Source organism: Tetrao urogallus, assembly GCF_951394365.1.
Source record: "Tetrao urogallus genome assembly, chromosome: 16".
NCBI lineage: Eukaryota > Metazoa > Chordata > Aves > Galliformes > Phasianidae > Tetrao > Tetrao urogallus.
Window position 1 is genome coordinate 10,210,100 of NC_136829.1, and position 20,205 is coordinate 10,230,304.

At 47.6% G+C, this 20,205-nt stretch overlaps 1 protein-coding gene across 1 annotated transcript; it reads left to right on the plus strand.

Moving 5' to 3' along the window:
- Positions 1 to 1,380: 1,380 nt before the first annotated feature.
- On the plus strand, positions 1,381 to 10,916 carry ARFRP1 (ARF related protein 1; the record flags this gene model as incomplete). Its single annotated transcript, XM_079543525.1, has 7 exons — positions 1,381 to 1,473; positions 1,849 to 1,936; positions 2,423 to 2,505; positions 2,976 to 3,057; positions 3,348 to 3,418; positions 9,206 to 9,306; positions 10,829 to 10,916. 7 exons carry the CDS (start codon positions 1,381 to 1,383, stop codon positions 10,914 to 10,916), a joined length of 606 nt encoding a protein of 201 aa, XP_079399651.1.
- Between the last annotated feature and the right edge of the window lie 9,289 nt (positions 10,917 to 20,205).

Genomic DNA, 20,205 nt, shown 5'->3' on the forward strand with positions numbered 1-20,205 from the left:
TCCGGGTCCTCCCACGCTTCCGGTGTCGCTGAGCATTCTGGGAGTTGTAGTTCAAAATCTCCCTCCTCTCCATCCTGGAGGCGGCGCGAGAACTACACTTCCCAGAGCGCCACGCGAGGGGAGCGCGGCGGCGGCGCTGGTTGACGGGAGGCGCTCCCGGTACCGGGTGAGGGGCTGCTGGTGTGCGGATCTACGCTCCGCGGCCGGGCCCGCAGGGTACGGCGGGGTTTGGGGCGGCTCTGTGAGCGCGGTTGGGCTCTGAAAGGTGGGGACGGTGGTGAGGGCCGCGGCCTGTGAGGCAGCGGCAGGGCTCGGGGGGCTCCGCGGGGCCGGGCCGGGCCGGGGCTGCTGGTGGGCCTGGAGGGGGGCTCCAGGGCTGTGCTGTGTGCCCGGTGCCGGGCTGTTCGGGGACAGAGCCCTACAGCCTGCCGCGCCCCCGCCCCTCCCTCCGCTCTGTGCACTGCCCAACCCTCCCTTCACCTCTGGAACGCTTTTTTGTTGTCTTTTCTGTATTACTTTTTTTCCCTGGCCTTTAGGCAGCGTTGTTTGACTTCAAAGCGGTTGTTCACCCGCACAAAGGTTGTCGCTTCTAAAACTCTTTGCCCTGAGGTTCCTTTTTGAGTCTATGCTGAACAAAAGAGCAGTTCCGATGCTGCGGGCTCTCGGTACCGCCGTGCCTCGTGTTTGAGCAGCTCCTCTCTGCCCTGTGCAAAGCCAACGAGCAGCAGTGTGTGCTGCTGGCAGCTGCTGTGCTGCTCTGTGTGCTTCTCAGCACTGTGCTGCTGGCCGTTTAACTGCACGGCGTTATATTGTGACCAGCTGCTTGTATGGTGGGTGCTGTAGCAGCACTGCTGCTGGAGGGAGGAGAGTTTGGGGTAGGTGAGCGTTCCTACACACCTGCAGGGTACATTTGGCTGTGAGCTTGGTTTGGCTGTTGAGCATCCCATAATACTGTACATGGGTCATAAACAAAGTGAGGGGACACCAACCTGCACACTCCTGTATATCTGAATGCCACTGGCTTCTTTTCTGTGAGTCTTATCTGCAAGTTACTTTCAAGCTTTCTGTTAAGTCCCAAAGAAAACAAGTTTTGAAAGGAGAAGTGAGTTTCCAGTGGATGCTGTGCTTTGTGTGGTGAAAAAGAGGTGAGGCTACTTGGAAGATCACCCCTCACTTAAATGTGTTTGAACATTGGATCTTGAGGTGTTTGCATGCTTGCTTTTGTATCTGTGATTTGTCCTGTGGCTGGCTTAAGAGTTACTGATCAATTAGAAATGTAACTTATTAATCTGATGTTGGGAAACGTTTAGATTGTGGGATGAAAGAACTTTGGAAATGATCTGCTTGTTAATGATTCCTTGCATCTGCTGCAGGAGCAGGATGTATACTCTGCTGTCCGGACTCTATAAATACATGTTCCAGAGGGATGAGTACTGCATCCTGATCCTCGGTTTGGACAATGCTGGTAAAACAGTAAGTGCTGTGTGTTACCTATTGCATAGAGCTTGCATGCAGTTCTAAACAGCCCCATCTCTAGAGAGAAAACTTCTATCAGATAGATTCGTCTTTCTTTGTCTGTAGCATGAGTTATTTCAGCAATGTTACCCCCAAAGAATCAACTTTTATCTCGTATTTAAATTTAGCATAAGCTTGGATAATCCTGTAATCACTTGTGAGCCCTTCTTTCTGTACTGAAATAGGGAGCAAGAAAAATGCTTTGTTTCAAGGTTAGGGAGGGCATTGTCTGTTGGAACAGGACTCTGCAGTCATGAAAAAGCAGGTCTGGGACAGGGTTACCCAAGGCAGTAGAATATTTGAGAGTAAATACTTTTTCACATTCCTTTTCAGACCTTCCTTGAGCAGACTAAAACTCGATTTAACAAGAACTACAAGGGGATGAGTCTGTCGAAAATCACAACCACTGTGGGCTTAAACAGTAAGTAAATATGGGTTGTTGTTATTGTTGTTATTATGGTCTGCTTGCAAAGTTAGGCACTCATTCTTGAGTGTTTGAATTATTGGAGAGTAGACAAGACCAAAATAGTTCCTGCAAATGAAGGTCTTCTCTCCCAATCCTCCCCCTGTGTGTTTTTGTGAGAGAATAAAATCCACTGGCTTAGCTTATAAGAAAAGATAACCTTGAAGTCATGAAAACCTAAAGAAGCAGATGTTCCATTTCAGGGCTACACTCAGCAGTTAAGTAACATTTTGCTGGAATTCTTTGGCCTGATTCTGATATTATTTGTACAGATGTGGTTCTGTCTGTGGTTCTATCTGATATAATGGTGACTTTTTCCTCATGTATTGCTCTGTTGCTGGAAGTAGCTCTGTATGTGATTTGCTCCACCCCAGCACTCTCAGTGTCTGTGCTTTGGAGACCCTTTTAGTTTTCATTGGATTGTTTTTTCTTCTTTCCTTCCAGTTGGTACCATTGATGTTGGCAAAACTCGGCTGATGTTTTGGGATCTGGGGGGCCAGGAGGAGCTGCAGTCTCTCTGGGACAAGGTTGGAGATGCAGTTTTCTCTTTTGGTCTCTTTCACAATGACAGAACTGTGATCCTGTAATAGTCATGCAGGTTTTGTGGTAACCTTAGTCTTCAGCATCAACCCTTTTCCAAAGGCTTCAATGTATCTTTGTGAAATTAGCAAAGATTGTGCTTCATATTTGCCGTAGTGGTAATGGACAGTAATTACCATTAGATACGAAGGTTGTGATGGCAGAGAGAAGCTCTTCAGGGCTTGTGGAGCCAATGTGCTTCTTCACCTGCTTCATTCAGCAGCCAGCAAGCAGGCAGTGCATTTCAATGCATTTTATGTGATGCCATTCTTCCCTCCAGACATCCGATGCAAACAGCTGGCTTTACGTGGTCGATCTCTTTCACGTGTATCAAAATCTTACCAAACAAAACAAAAATCTACAGGAGTAACAGTTGGCCCTGGCTGCTACAACACCAATGTATGTGTTGTCCTTTCAGTACTATGCTGAATCTCACGGTGTGATCTACGTTATTGACTCCACTGATGAGGAGAGGCTCTCAGAATCTAAAAGAGCTTTTGGTAAGTGTGCTGTGTTTGACCAGTCCTGTGATTTCATCGTGTTTCTTGGCACTGTTTTGTCATTGCCACTCTGTCTGATCCTGCAGCCTGTTGCTGACACAGCCGTAGGACGTTTGCATCTTTGCATAATAAATAACTGTTTATGAGGTGAAAGTCTGAAAGGTTGGAACAAATGAAAATACGGCACAAGGAGGATCTTCTTGCTTCATTGGGCAAGAAGGGTCTTGTATTTGCACAACTTTGCCTTCCAGAACTGGTTAAACCTCTGTTCTGTTTTCTGTTCTTTACAGAGAAGATGATTACTAGCGAAGCTCTGGAAGGGGTTCCCATTCTGGTGTTAGCTAACAAGCAGGATGTAGAGGTAAGATTATTTGCAGATGTGCTTCTTAAATGAGCAAACAGACCTTGGGAAGCTGGGCTCTGCGTTTGTGTTAAATGTATTTGATATTCCTGGGCTGATCCAGCAGTGGGCTTTCTCACTGCTGGAAACAATTCCTTTGAATTTAGTTTTTCCTTTTTCTCCCAGCCCTTTCCCAGTGATGCAGGTGAGATTACTTACAGAGGCACTTTTCCCACCTGATTAGAAGCTTTTTTTGTAAACAGAACAGATTATAGCTATGGGATGGCTTTCCTGTGCTGAGGCTCGGTATCTCAATTTGTTTTTCTTCTTATTTATTCAGCAAAACATTGGTTAGTGAACTTTATGCTCTTCTGTGTTGTTTGTGGAATTCCAGTATGCAGTTGGAGAGATCAGTCTCTAGATGGAGCTAGAGACCGTTGGGAAAATCTGGAATGGGGACCTTTGCAGCTGTGATCAGTATCTGTTCCAAAGGGTGGCAGTGCTTCCAGCTCCCTTCCCCGGCCCGTACACCTGTCTCCGTGAGTGTACTTGTGGCAGATCCTTGACACTTCCATAGAAATCACTGTGGATATAAAGGTGGATTTTGTTGTTATTCGTTCATACAGCACAGGAGGCATTTGGGTGATCCTTAGGTTATCTAGGCACAGAAGGAAGTGTAATTCCACTTTAGGGGCAGCATAAGCTTCATATCCACAATTCCTGATTTCAGGTCCTGACTTTGCTGTGAACTCTGGTGTATGGGAAAGATGAGTGTCTTTTCTGTGTGGAAACTAGAATGTTGCCTCTCGTCTTCCATGCAGCAGCACAGTAACAGTGAGCAATCTGCTCTCTTATCTTTAGCCATTGAGATTTAACTACATGCAGTGACTTAAAAGCTGTTTGAAATTTCCTTATGGCCATACATGCGTTTTTTGTTGTGGTCATACTGCAGAGCTCAGTTCTTCTGGCACCCAAGCTGGGCCAAGGCAAACAAGTGGCTACAAAGAGGTATTTGAAACAGGCTTTCAAGGTAAAAGCTATGAAGGTCTAGAGGCTCTGGGTGCAGCCCACAGCTTCACTGCCTTCATGCAATCAAGAACTGTGATGAGATTAGCAAAGCTACACTGGCTGGAAGTATATCTGTTTTCAAGTAATGTCTAATCATAGATGATCTTGGATGTGAACACAGAGTGAAGGGCCATCAGTGCTGTTAACAAAACGCTGGAGGGTCTACAGCATATTTCTGAGTAATTATTTAGGCTCTCTTAAGCAAGGGTTAGAAAATGGGAGGTCTTTTTTTCTCTTCCACTGATCTACCAGGAGGGAAGAACTTGGAAAGAAAATCGAACATTACAGAGTAATCAGTGGCACAGATTGTTCTGCTGTGGATCTCCAGACACGTAATTGAAGCGAAGAATTCTCCCCAGCATTCCTCTGCTGTTAACCCAGATCATCACGAGGGAAGATAAATGGTGTCTTCATCACTCTGGTATTTCTGGGTGAACAATAATGTAGGTTGGTTACACCTGTAAAGGTCAGAAGAATACTTGTGTTGTAACGTCTCTGAACTCTGACATGGATTGATGTTCTGAAGAGCAAGTGAGGGAAGTTTTTGACTCAATGCTTGAAATGCATGCAGTCTCATAAAGTGTGAGCTTCTTTTTGGCTCTGGTGCTAAACAGCCTGTAGAAAGAAATTCCTTTCTCAGCAGCCACCGCTACCCTGGGGTGAACTGCATCCACAGGGCGCTGCCAAGCATGAGTGATGTTTGGCAGTATCAGGAGGTGGAATACCACCACGGGCCATGAAGTAGCAGCTTTTCTATCCTGGAAACAATTTCTGTGACTCTTCTTTTGCCAGGAATACGCTCTGTGTTTAGCAGAGCTTCAATATTAGGCCGTTCTGAAATGCTGATTAAATGCTGAGTCAAATGTGTGCTGTGGGAGGGCTGGTTTTGGTCCTGTTTGTTTTAAAGGAGCTGTGGCTTTGCTGGGGGCATTGATATCTGATAGGTAGTATTGGGTGCTGACTCTCAAGTCACAGTCCCACTTTTGGCCCATTTTGCTTTATTTGTTTACTGCTGAGTAAACAGCAAAGTCAGAACTTTCTGTCTGCAGTTTTGATGTGAACGCAGCATTTAAAAACCTGCCAACTCTCTGTGTTTCTGAGCTGTAAAATGGGGAACAGAATGCCTCACTTAGGGAAGCTGTTAGAAATACTGGCACAAGCAAGCTAAAAAACGAGTCTGTGGAACTGGAGTGTTGTGTGATGTCTTTGGGAGGAGGCCTTGCAGTCCTGGTGATGGGATAAATGTTGGGAATTTAGTTTGAAGTTAGTGGAATATTGGAAAGCTTCTGTGTGTCTTTGGGAAATGAGAAGAGTGGTGGTGACTGCTGCAGTGTGCTTGTGAAGACTCCTGCTGTTCTCTTTTTTGCCATACAGATGTTGGAAAACAAACCTTCCACACGATGACCATTCTGAATTCCAACTGAAAAAGTACTGCAGCTTCTCTGTTAAGTTAGTTTTAATTTAAAATAAGCTTCCATGAAAATAATGTAGCACAGAACATAGGCCAGGTTGGTTAGAATCGTTATTTTTTGGGGGGGAGGGGGCTTATTATTATTAGCTGCCTTATTATCATTAGCTCCTTCCCTGTTTCCATTCTGCCAGTTACCCTGGAGGTGGCTGGGAAGCCCATACTTGAAGCTTTGTCCTGGCATGACTGTGCCTCAGAGAGCCTGCATGCAATGATGATTGTCTTTAGGGGAAGTGGAGGTGGATATCTGACTCCTCAACTTGTGATTTTCCTCTGGTGTGGTAGATAGCATCACCCCAGAAAGGTCAGCTGTGGATTTTATTATTGTAATGTTGCTCTGTTGATGTGATCACGAATCCAGTTTCCCTAGTTTGCTCTCTGGTTTCAGCTGGGAGACAAAACACATCTATAAACAATAGTTTTGTAATGGAGATAGGAGGAAAAGAGAGGAACTTGGAAGCCACAGCTGACATTTTCTCCTAAGCACGAGAAGCTCAGATGCTCCTGGTTGGCAGTGAATGTCATACAGAAAGTAAGCTGCATGTTTCAGAAACCTGAACAAACTGATCATTTGGAAATAATCTCTCACCCATCTTCCGTGCCTACTGGTGTGAATTCCAGCTCCCAAGTCCGGGTTGACTCTTGTGAAGTTAGTATGTGAGATATATATTTTTATTGTATTTTATTTCATCTTTTTACTATTTATCCAACTGGTGACAGGTCTTCTTCAGGAGTTTTGTAGTTTCTCATTTGGCAAAAATCTTGAGTTGCAGTGGCTTTGGTGCACGAAGTAACCAAAAGAAAGTGCAAAGCCTTTGACATGGTCCCTCACAGTGTCCTTCTGCGGAAACTGGCTGCCCGTGGCTTGGACAGTTTTACCCTCCATTGGATAAAGAACTGGCTGGAGGGCCGTGCTCAACGGGTGGTGGTCAGTGGAGTGAAGTCCAGCTGGAGAGCTGTTACAAGTGGTGTCCCCCAGGGGTCGGTGCTGGGGCCCATCCTGTTTAATGTCTTCATTGACGACTTAGATGAAGGGATTGAGTGTACCCTGAGTAAGTTTGCAGATGACACCAAGTTGGGAGGTGGTGTCGATCTGCCTGAGGGCAGGGAGGCCCTGCAGAGGGATCTGGATCAGCTGGATCGCTGGGCTGAGATGAATGGGATGAGGTTTAACAAGGCCAAGTGTCGGGTTCTGCACTTTGGCCACAACAACCCCATGCAGCGTTACAGGCTTGGGGATGAGTGGTTGGATGATTGTGAAGAGGAAAGGGACCTGGGGGTGTTGGTTGGTGCTCGGCTGAACATGAGCCCACAGTGTGCCCAGGTGGCCAAGAGGGCCAGCGGCATCCTGGCCTGCATTAGAAATGGTGTGGCCAGCAGGAGCAGGGAGGTGAGCATCCCCTGTACTCAGCACTGGTGAGGCCGCACCTCGAGTGCTGTGTTCAGTTTTGGGCCCCTCACTACAAGAAAGACATGGAGGCCCTGGAGCGTGTCCAGAGAAGGGCAACGAAACTGGTGAGGGGTCTGGAGCACAAGTCTTATGAGGAGCGGCTGAGGGAGCTGGGATTGTTCAGTCTGGAGAAGAGGAGCTCAGGGGAGACCTCATTGCACTGTACAACTTCCTGAAGGGAGGTTGTGGTGCAAAAGGGTCTGGCCTCTTCTCCCAGGCAAATAGTAGGACCCGAGGAAATGGCCAGAAGTTGTACCAGAGGAGGTTTAGGTTGGATATTAGGAGAAACTTTTTCTCTCAAAGGGTGCTCAGGCACTGGAATGGCTGCCCAGGGAGGTGGTGGAGTCGCCGTCCCTGGTAGTGTTCAAGAGGCGCCTGGATGAGGAGCTACAAGAGATGGTTTAGTGCTTGCGGCACTGATAGGAATGGGAGGGGGGTTGGACTGGATGATCTTGCAGGTCGTTTCCAACCTTGTGATTCTGTGATTCTGTAACGTTTCTGGATCTCGCTGGTTGCAGCTGAAGGTTTGAACTGAGGTCATAAGAAAATACAGTCATCAAAAGTTGCACAACAAATGGATTCGAGGAATTCACAGTGGAAAATCACAGTTCTGAATTCCGGGGCACTGTGTGAATTGGGTGTCATTAAACTCTCAGGTCATTTCTTAAGAATGCTTCTCAGTTACAAGCACTGAGGGTTGCTTATTTCTCACACTACCATCCCCATGTTGGTTTGCCCTGTCAAGTTTCTCCAGAAGCAGCGTTCTGCAAAATGGGGTTGCTGGTATCATTCCTTTCTATCTTTCTGCTGAGTTAAGACCCAGGCTTACAGAAGGCTGAATTCCTGACTGCGTGTCGTCTCTACAATCAAAACATACTTACATGTGGCTTAATCCTCCGGCCTCACAAGGATCTGATGTGGCATTTGAGTAAACACGTGCCTAAAACATGTGTTTGAGCCTTGCTGAGGGCCTTAATCTCTTAACAGAAAGAGGAAGAGAGCTGGGCTCGTGGCCAGCAGAAGTGCTTAAATGGATTGTCCAAGGCTTCTGAGCACTGGGATCAGAATAGGATTTAAAAGCTGGTGCCTAATTCCAGTCTTCAGTGAGCAGACCTCAGCGTCAGTAGGGCAATTTGCTTGTCTTGTAACCCTAAGAATAAAGGATTTCTGATGTCAGTCTGTTTTGTCAGGAACATAACGTGCTGATTTCTTGGTTTTTGTTACGTCTGTGCGTCTTTTAAACTTGCTTCCCAGTAATCTCTTAGCAAATGTACAGAATTGCAAGAGCTGATGGTGAAGTGACACCAGGATCCTGGAAATGCTTTCTGTGCTATCAGCATTTTCTTCCATGTGTGGAATGCCAACAAACAGGGAAGGCTGTGCCTTTAATGTCAAAGAATGCCCTGGGAACCTAAGAAAGGTGGCACTCAGCATGTTCTGAAAGCACACATCAGGCAGGGCACTGGCATTGGGTGGGCTGCAGAAGCTGGCGTGGCTGGGATCCTGCTAAGTGCCATTTCCAAAGGGTTGGTGAATAGCTGTGCTCCCACAGGACTTGTGTGTGATGGTTGGGGCAGGGTTATCTGCAGGGTGCAAGGCTGTGCTTCCTTCACGGCTACTGAAAAGAGGTTGGAAAAGCTTTTTTTTTTTAATGAAAGGAAAGTGAATGTGCTGTGTTCGTGTGTGAGGGGAATGGGGGTGTTAACTGACATCACTGTGCCATCTTGGCTGGAGCAGAACTGGGGATGTGGTAGGATTTGTGTTGGTAGCCCGCTGTCTGCAGCAGCATAGAAAGAAAGCTCTCGTTTGATTTTCTTTGCAGACTTGTCTGTCAATACCTGACATCAAAACAGCATTTAGTGACTGCATTAACAAAATTGGGAAGAGGGACTGCCTAACACAAGCCTGCTCTGCTCTGACTGGGTGAGTAGGGAACTGCTGATGTTCTGGTTAACAGAACAGCCGTGTAGTGCCATGCGAGATCAGCGTGACGGAGTGCAGAACCATGGTGAGGGAGCTGCTTTTCCTTCCCAGCAGCAACAGACACGGTTGTGAACCTTGAACTTTCACCAGGTCAGCAACTCCATTTGCAAATCCCTTCTATAAAGCATTATGAAAATATTCCAGCCCTGTCTGCTCACAGGCACAAAGTGATGGGACCTGGGGGCTTATGGAGCTGGTGATGCTTCTGCTTTGTTTTTCCTTCCCCATGCACGTTAATCCTTGCAGTGGTTCATTTGTTGCAGCTCCTGGCTTTTATGCAGTAAGTCAATTGAAAATGCAGCTGTTTATGACACTGCTGGGGCAGTGAGTGGTGTTCCATTGCTGGTGGAGTAATTAGGATTTTGCTTTCATGTTTTTGGGCGTGCAGATGAGCTTTGTTATATAGATAATATATAGGGCGGTCTGATAGAGCTTGTGTGCCTGGGAACCATGTGGTTTAAGGCACAGTGACTAGAACAGACCAAAATTTGGGAGGCTGGGATATTTCTTCATGCCTGTGCAGCTGCGTGCCATGGCCTTGACCAGGCCACCCAGTTCTCAACATCTTGGCATCATTATGGTGCATTGTGTTTTGTAATACTTGGGCAACACTTTCATTTCTTGAGTGAAAAGTGTTATTTGGCATGAAGACAAAAGTGCTGCAAGAAATGGCTGGAGAAACTCCTGGCTGGATTACCACCTGAAGGACTGAACCCAGAGCTCTGAGATTCCTTCTCTTTTTTTAATGTAACCACAAAGCTGTAACATAATACAAGCTACTGGGAAACACAAGTAAAGCTTCTAAAACCATGGGGGAAAAAATCTCAGCTGCCTACATTACTAAGAACCAAGTGCTGTTAAGCAGATGAATGACCACCACAACAAAAACAGTGGGTAAGCACTGACTGGAAGAGGAGCATTAGATAATAACCTTATGAAACACAACCTTTACCAGTGTGGTTTTCATACAAACACTTCTATTTTTGACCTCTGTGGAAATTCCTTGCAAAATTTCATTTGGAGTTTGCACTAATAAAAATACTGGTAGAAGTCCAGTCTGGGAAGCTGTGCAGAGCAGTTTATTGCTTGGCAACCTCAGCACAGATGATTACAGAAAGTTGGAGTCAGATTGGAATATGTGATACAGCCAGCCTGGGACTTGCAGCAAATAACCTCAAACCAGCTGACTGTCCAGTGCTCTAACATTCAAGGTTTCTCCAGAGTTGATGTCTCATCAAGTTGGACGCAGGCTTGTGGAAACAACCGAGAAACAAAATGTGGACTTTAAATGCCAAATTGAAAAACATCCGATTGCCGCTGTTTGGGGGTTTGAGAAGCTTCGATAGTAATGCCAGCAGTGAAGTGCAGGGCAGGACCCTTTGCTTTCAGTAAGTTGTCAGCTAGGACCTACATCCACCACGTTTTCGTGTTTTAATCTCGCCTACCTGTCTTATTTCCTCAGCAAAGGTGTGAACGAGGGAATTGAATGGATGGTGAAGTGCGTGGTGAGGAACATTCATCGGCCGCCGAGAAAGAAGGACATCACGTAAGGAATCCAAGGCAGCCAAGGAATGGACATTCTCTTCCCACACAGCTTAGTGTTCTCTTTAAAGAAGGTGGTCCACCAGATTCCTATTACACCTGATTCTTTCCGAAGTTTGGAGACAGACATTCTCTTTCTTTGTCTAAAAAACCTGAGCAAAGGATTCCAGCTGGGGTTGGGGGGAATCTCTTACATCAAGTATTAAGCCATTGATCTGAGAGCATAGACTGAGCGGCAATCTGTGCTTTGCTGCAGATGCAAAGAACTTCATTTTCTACTTTGTATTACTTTGTGATTCTTGATTTATTAGTCTGATGGGCTAGAGGCCAGTAATGTGGAACTCTCCTCCCTTGAAGGAACTGAATAAGTGAATATGAAAGGGGAGGGAGCATGGGGAATGGCTCTCCCTTCTCTCTGAGAAGATGCCTTGCTGCTCCCGCCCCGTGGCTACTAAAGGTGGTGTTACTGGCCCTGTTATGCTTTTGTTTGTATGATGGGGAGAGACAGTGTTGATTATAACTCAGTTTTCAGTTGGCACGTTGGTCCATGACTTTTACCTGTGGTAAATGCAATATGGAAGCCAACCTGTAGCACAGTGATACACTGTTTGAAAAGGGTATTCTTAACAGGACGTGAGGCACTGCCTTGCTTTGACTGCCAGTCTCTGCTGTGCACTCTTTATTGTAAGAACAATTGATTGCCTTGTTTAACTGGAATGAATTGGGGCACTCTGTGTTTAATGTCTAGGCCAAAATCTGAACCTCTGGGCAGGGAGAAAATCAGTCTGCAATAAAGCTTCCTGTTCCTTTGAATTCTCTTGTGGAAACAACTTCTCTTGTAGCGTACCCAGGTCGTAGTTCTGTGGGCATGTCTCTAACATTTCTCCCAATACCTCTTTGAAAACATCTGGGTGCATTTTGGGGTGGTTTGGCTTTATTCTTTGTGTGGCTGAGTTACTCTTGGCACTGGTGGGCATTCGGTGCTGTTTGCACCTGATGAAGGGAACATTGTTCTGGGTCTGTTTGAGTGAGATGGATGGTGATATTTGTTTAAAGATATGTTATCTGGGGTCTGCTAAAGACCTTTGTGTTCAATGTTCTGTGTACAGCTTACTGCCCTTTTTTTTTTCCACAAAAGCATTCAGTTCCTTGCTTTGAGTCAAGGTCTGAAGGAACCTGAGGTATGTCATGAAGTACATGCAGCCTGAACAGCATCTTTCTTCTACATAGCACTGGGACAGGAGAAGGCCAGGCAGTTGTCATGGAAGAAAAACAGTGATTGGTACAGAATGGAAGTGATTCCAGAATCTGGTTCAAATCCCTTAGAGTTTCCTGCTGTTAGAACAGATGGTATTACACACTGCCTGAGTTGGAGTGGTGTAAATGTCAGTGCTGTATCCCAGGAGAACTAAACAGCTAAAACAAGAGATGGCAGTAGGTTTCTTTAGACCCAATAACCCATCTCAGGTTTCCTGTGCACTCTGTTGATGTCAAAAGAGAAGATTACTTGGAAGATCATTCACCTGCTGTAAGTAGTGGCTCTTTTTGTAGGTGCTGCATGTTTTATAAGGCTGAAAGCTTCAGGTGGACGAGAGAATTGGATGAGGGACATCTCCCCCAGCTGACCATCTCTGAAAGCACAGGGGTTTTCCAAGTAACTGTGGTCCTGGCTGTTGCTGCACTTGGCAGGGCTGATGCCAACAATTAGGCTGATGGTGTAAAACAGTGACAGGAGAAGAAAAGCTCCTTGCTGGGAGATAAAATTCTTCAGTCAACTAAAGTGAAATACCAGTTTAATTGGATACCAGGGGTTTTCCAAGCTTTCCCCATACCTTTCTCAGATCTCTTTCTCACAGTAGGAGATCAGAGAGGAGAAACAGTTTTGAGCTTGAGGAAGTAGCTGTTCTCATAAGTGTCTAGACACCAAGAATGTTTTGTGGCACATACCAAAGCAAACATTTTGACTTCAAAATACAAGTTCTCATGCTTGGGAATGGTTTTGTTGGTTTTTTTTCTTTTTTTGCCTGGAAAAATGCATCAGCTTTGGTGCAAAAGTAGGAGCATGCTCTGATGCCCACAGAAGTCAGAGAGGATTTCTCTGAAACTGACATTGGAGGTTTGTATACAATCCCGAGTTGACTTCTAGCACAGTCACAGCAGGTTCTGGATGGGGCAGGTGGAGCTGCTTGGCACTTTAGGTGTGTTTCAGAACAAGCTTAGCAGTCAGATTTTTCCAGCATGACAAAGTGCACCTACCTGGTACTGTCACAAGATTTCTGAGTGCAGCCCAGTAAGCAAACACGGTCAGAGCAATTCTGGTATTGCTTTGTGTGTCCGCCGTGCTGCAGCGTGACTGCAATGAGGGAATTCAGCTGATAGGTGCAAGATAAAAGTCTTGCTGTGCAAGCATGACCTGCACTTGTGCCTCACCGATGGTGTACAGCGTGCAGCTGCTCTGTGTCAAGCAAAGGGAGCAGAGTGCTGCTCAGTCAGCTGGGGTTTTTGGTTGCATTTGCTCTGCATGACCGTAAGCAGGTACACAAGGACAACTCACTGCTTCAGTTGATTTCTAGTTCAGCCTCAGTCTGTGTAAACAGGTTTATAGTGCTAACGATGCTTTGGGACAGTCCTGTGGAGCAGGATGGAGTGGGTATGGAAGAAGCATTCTCAGAAGGGATGATACATAGTGCATAAGCACCACTAAAACAATCCACTTGGCACAGTTGGAGGTGCCATGCTGGTAGCAGTTTTGTGTCCTGACCAGTGATCTCATCAGCTGTTCATCACAATTCAGACTCCTGCTTTTATGTAAGCCCTTACAGGAAGCACAAACTAATGTTTAAAATGCTTCTGCAATGCAAGCGGGTCCCCAGAAAACCTTCAAGGAAAGGAAGGACATTTCTAAGCTGATAATTGTGAGCAGTTCTTCAGATTTTGGATACCTTCAAGAAGGGCCTGCTTTGCCTCTGCCCATTCACAGCAGTTCATTTATCTGAACAGTTGCTTTCTATTCCAAAACAAATTCATCTGAGTAATCACTTTGTCCTTTGATTGCTTTACACTGAGATGAAACCAAATGGCCCAGGACAGCGGTAGGTGTTGCACTTGCCTCAGTTTGAACATTAACAGAAGATTAATTTTCTCTCACCCCTTTGGAATTTCCCTACTGGGCAAACATTTATTAGCTGTTAGCAACAGGAGACAACACTGCTTAAGAACAATAACCATAAAAGCACTTTCAGTGCTTTTGAACTCTCTGCTCATTGTAGTGCCGCCTGCATGGTGGCAATTGGATCAGCTGGAAGGTGTGGAACAGCTCTTCTGGCTGCCCTTAGTCTTTTCTGCCCTACCATCTCCTCCTGCACTGCTACCACATCCATCTGTTCAGCTGAGGTGAGGATCTGCCATTCCACACACAGGAATCTCAAACCAAAGGCCATTGTTCTGTGAGTCTGGAAGTTTGCTTCTCTCCAGCAGCGATGTTTCCACTGAACACGAGGCGGTCTGCTTAGTCATGATTTCCAGAAGAGCTCATGAATAACTGTGAGGTACCACTGTGGCTTTGGAAAAGAAACATTTACAGCAGTCCTCTGCTGAGAAGCTGGATCAGAGTACTCACAAGGCTTGGGATGGATTTAGGTAATGTCATGTGCTGAAACAGTATCGTGGAACTTGTCTGCGAGCAAGAAAGCCAGTTTGAAGAGGGAACTTCCAAAGAGAACTGCTAAGAAAGGCAAAGAGGGGTGCTGGCACTCGTCTTCCCCATCATGCCTTCAAATCACAGGTTTCAGAAACCATCTGATCGATGTGCATGCTGGCTGATGGGCAGCCACGCAGCGTATCCACACAGCAGGTTCAGCTCTGCCTGCAGCACTGCTCCTCTTTCCCCAAAAGCAGCACAACGGTCTGCCTTCAGCCTTGGGCCCGTTTTTAGAGGCTGAAAGAAGTGACTCCAAGTGTTTGTCTGCAGGTTTCCTGAAAGCAAGCTGGGCAAGCAATAAGCAAGAGAGCAGGCTGAACTGACTGTGCCAGGCAGAACGTGGGCTGGGTACCCTCTCAGAATCCCTTTTGGCACAGCTTTCCATTAACATTTGACTCAAATCTGCCTGTGGGGAGATAAGAGGCACGGGAGAGCACTTGTCAGGACAAAGAGTCCACAGAAACCAGGGCAGGTGCTTTTTCACAACGGCATTTTGTTATTATCTTTCTTGAAGTTGGAAATCCCACACGAAAGCTCTCCCCTGTGTAATGTAGCCATTATTTGGTGTGCTGGATGTCAGACTTTTCAGGCAGTTTTGTTTCTGACACACTTTTGAAATCCCTCAACTGTTGTACCGTTCTTCTGGTAAGCCCAGCTTCTGTGATAACCACTGGGGGCTTTCCATTTGTTTTTTCTAGGCAGGTTCTGGCTCTTTTATATCCAAAACCAGTTCCCAAGAATACAGCCCCAGCCAGTTGCTTTCAAACATCTTTATCTGCACAGCTTACATCTGATCACAGGAATCTTCAGCTACAGTACCCATTACCTCATAAGGGAGTGCTGATTGTGCTTAATGATGAGATCAGCACGATGCTGACAGCAGCCAGGGCCTGATGTAGGGAATGGCTGAGGGCTGGGGCACAGCTTGTGCAGCACAGCGTGCAGTGTCACTGGGGGAAAACATGACCCCATTTCTGACATCAGGTTCTAATCAAGAGGAACAAGGAGCACAGAGCCCTGCAGTGACCAACAGCTCAGCTGAGGAATCGTGCCTGACATTTATATTTAAACACAGCATCACTTGTTGTAGCTGGGGGGGGGAACCTCCTCATTCCCACTCAGAGGCACCGTCTTTCCTTAAAGCTGAAGGCTTCTGGTTCTAGGCTAAGACCACATTGTCCACATCCTTTTTCCAAGGACATCAGGAGGGCAGAGCAAACTGCTGCCTTTGCAGCCTTGTCTCCCACTCACTGCCATAGGGGACGAAGCAGCAGTCATCACCATGAGGCAGCAGATAAATTTGGTTAAGAACTCATGGGGTGAAAGATCCCTTCCATGAAACAAAGCCAGGGCCAGCAGAATACAGGGGAAGTGCACTCACACCCTGCTCATGAGCAATGCCTCCTTTCTGTGCACAGCTATAGGTGGCAGTGTCTCTGCGAAGCCACCCACAAACGCTGCTGCACTTCTTCCATCCAGTCCTCTGCTACTGGTGCAGCTGCGATGAGAGTGAGCGTTGCACCATGGAGGATTCCAATGCTTAAGCCCTCGTTCCTCACAGTAAGAATTGCTTTCTATCTGATCTTCTTCAGGCACAAGCAGGCAGGAAGGTGGGTTCTGCAAAGCTCTGCCAGGGCACGGAGGTGGCTGCCAGCTCCAACAAGCACAAAAGCACGTGGTAAAAGCTTCATCCTTTGGACTAGGCGTCCTTCAGCCAGGTGGATGCCAGGCTCAGTGTTTTGTAGCATCACAGAGTGGTTTGGGTTGGAGGGGACCTTAAGGACCATCTTCTTCCAAACCTCAGACCAGATTCCCAAAGCTCCATCCAACCCAACCTTAAGCACCCACTGCTTCTTAGGGAAGCCTTGGAGTAAAAGAATTTCCCTGACACCTAACCCTGCATCTCCCCACTTTTAGCTTAAAGCTCTCCTCTCTGATCCTATTCCCACACTCACTGGTAGCATCACCCCACAGCTTCCCTATAGCCCCCTTTATGCACTGGAAGGCCACGGTGAGGTCTCCCCAGACCCTTCTCCATGCAGTGCAGCCCCAGCTCTCAGCCTGCCCCCATAGGAGAGGTGCTCTCCTGCTTATCCTCACAGCCCTCCTTTTGTTTACAGGCACAAATTAAAGTCAGTTCCACTGCAGCTTCTAGAAATCTTTGTTTCCTATATCCCATAAGTGCTGCTTTAAGGACAAACTGTAAAATTATTTGGATCTTGTTTTCCTGAAACAGAAACCTGCAGAGTTTGTGTTCCAGTTCAGCTCCCAGCCAAGAGCTGCTGCACAGTCTCAGAAACCAAACACCCTGGCTCCAGCTTTTCTGCAGATGCCCTTAAGCAGCATATTTTTGAGTCACTCTCTACAGAGGAGCGAGTCCCATAGAGGCGTGAGGAACTCTTTGTTCTCAGCAGTAAGTGTTACAAAGAGCACTTCCTCACTGCACATCTGAGCAATAACATCCGAATGAGTGCCTTTCACTCGGTGTTCAGGGTGTGTAGATCTAGTGACCAAATCCCACCACCTACCCAGGCGTGCTTTGGTAGCAGGGGAACAGACACCAAACAAGGCTCATCTTCAGATCTTCTGCCTGAGGCTGTGTTTAATCCCCACCTGCATTGAAGAGCACAGTTCAGCAGCAAAGCCTTGGCACTGCAGGTGGAAGCACAGGGAGAGATCACCCATGAAGGGGGAAAAGAAGAGAAAGCAGCTGCCCCCACGCAGCCTCATCCTCTGCAAGGCTGTACCCACACTGTCAGCAAGCAGGAGTTCTGACAGCTCCTCTTTGCGCCGTGAGAAGAGACAGAATCACAAGGCACTGTGTGCCACACTGTGCAAGACCTAATAAGTGCCTCGTGAGTACAACTGCTGTACCAGAAGGCATGGAATGGCTGTAAATCAGAGGTGCTGAATCACTGGCCTGGTTGTTTCTGCATGATGTCATTATCAGCACCCAACAGGCAAAACTGGGGGGAAAGAATTTGCTTTTTATCTTGCCAGATCTGATTTTTCCTTTGAGGCTCAGCCGTAGAGTGAGGAATGCACACTCCTTATCTTTGCGTTTCCCAGCTAAATATTCCTTGTGCTGCTTCTGGGAAGGCTGAGCAAAGTCTGATAACTCACCTACCAAGTTCCAGCGACGAGGAAGGAAGTGCAGAGACACAAATAGAAACCAGCATTGGAAAATCTGCCCGTGAGACTGACGCGATCTCTCCAAGCCTTCATCTGACCCCTTGCACACAGAGCTGAGGATGTCCTTCAACCCCACACAGCTGAGAGCAGCAGTCCCCCAGCGCACATCCCTGCTGACCTCATGTGTTTGGGAAGTCATCCTTCCCTCCTAATTCCATAGAAAAATGACCAGACCTCCCCACTCCACGTTCTCTGTGTTGAAGCTAAGTCGTGGCACAGCTGTGCTATGTCCAGCACTGCTGGGAAAGCATCAGCTGAGGATCAGGGCTGGCACAGAGTGCCATTGGGAACCTGCCCAGCAATGGCACTCCGTGAGGCCAGGGCTCTGACTTCTAACATTGCTCAGCCACTTTGGGGGCAGCAGGCTGTGCGAGCCTCCATTGTGTAAGATGGAAAATAAAAGTGTTTTCCAAGGCTAATTGCTTTGAGAAGACCCTGTTTTGGGATGGTGGTGTATGAAGTGCTTGTTGTTCTCAGCAGAGAGTGCTGTGCGAGGAAATTGTAGCTGCAGCCTTTCCGAGCTTCTTGACCTTGTTTCCCAGAAAACTGTTGTAAGCTGAAAGGCATCAAAGCTTACCAAGATATTCAGTATTTTCTCAAGCTAAGAGGAGGCAGTGCTCAGAATGAGACCTGGGTGTTACGACAGGCTGGAAACTCAGGAGAACCAAACGATGGCTGAACACGTGAAGAAATCTGCTTCAGATGTGACCCAGTTTGCTGCACAAATTCCTCTAAGTGACCTCTTAGGCTTCTCAGAGCAAAAGCAAGCTCAGCTATGAAGGACAACGGTCCTGCCTACACCCACTTCAATTCTTGCAAACAAGTCAATGCATCTACGTGGAGAGATGCGTGTGGTTGGAGGATAATCACCTGTTCTTACCATACACAGCAGCTGGCAACAATAATTTCCTTTTTTGGGGATCCTGCAGAGATCCCCTTCAAAACGTGGAACCTGGAAAGCTCATCACATTTTCCAGTGGGGAGAGATGGGACCTTTGGCACCCAGGTGGACGGAGAGGTGAAGCAACTCCCACCTGCCCTGTGCCCCAAGGGGCCCTTCAGCAACGTTGGGAACACATGGGGTTGCTGAAGGACTGACAGCGACAGACCCAACTGTTTTATTCTTGTGGGGTCACTGGAGGTGTTTCAGAGCCATGGAGATGTGGCAATGAGGAACATGGGCATGGTGGGGTGGGATAGACTGCGGGATCTCAGAGCTCTTTTTCAACCTTCACAGTTTTCTATGATTCTTACCTGGTGTGCAGGGCCTCTCAGTTCCCGTTTGTCCGAGCAGCCCAGGCTAGGAACAGATCACAGCTGCTGCATCACCTCTCATTTACTCTTTGAGCCTTTGTGCTCTCAGGAAGCTCCTCAAACCCTGAAGGGAACAGAAATCATAAGCTGAGAAGGGAAAGAAATCAGGAAGGGAGGGATAAAATCCTGGGGGAGAACAGCAGCTCCCCGAGCTCACATGTGTTCGTGAGCACCAGCAGCACGGGCCGCGTCAGTGCACCTCTATTAACAGGAGAGCAGTGGCTTCTGTTTGTCCTGCATGTCACCTGCAAGCTATGGGAGGTTCAAGTCCCATTCTTGCTCACCCCGGTGCCAGGCACCCCTGAGTTGAGCACAGGCTGCTCTGCACAGCACCCCGAAGCCGCTCCTGCTCTTGCACGTGGGCAACTTCCTCCACCTCCCTTCTTCCCTGGCCCTGCAGCACCTGCACAGCTCCAACCATCTCTGCAGAGATAACACGTGCAGCAGCGAGGGACGAGTCTCAGCAGGGAGAGCGTGGGCACGCAGCGGGAGATTGCAATCAGAAGAAAAACCCTACGAATCAAATAAAGCCCATGCTATAAAGGAGATAAGATCAGTGCCTCTCTGGAATGGTGATGGGCGGATTTGAACAAGCTTGGTGTCCGTTCACCTTATCTTGCATTCTCTCCCTGGGGCTCAGTGTTGCTCCCAGGGCTGAGCGCAGGAGGACGCAGCATGCCCCCTCCATCAGAGCGCTGCTGGTGCTGTGGGGATGTTTGCAGGCCAAGGGGTGACTTTGTCTGACCTCTGATCTGCTCGTGACCCCACAGCTGGGGCCGGTTGCGTTACAAACCCACACCAACCACGTCCCTACAGCACACCTCCAAAAACCCCCCTGGGTGCCTTCCAGCACCTCCTGCCCTCACTGCTGACACCAAGATGTGAACCAGCAACGTGTGACCTCACCATGCAAACTCGCACAGACCGCTTCAACCTCCATTCGTCATTCACCCATCCCCATTCCAACCCCTCCAGGGCGCCGCTCTGCTCTGGGTGCATCACAGCCAGACGTGTCCCAACCCCTCCTGCTGCTGGAGCTGGGATCTGGGAGCTCCAGCAGTGAGTCAGCGCCGCACCTGAGAGCCCAATTC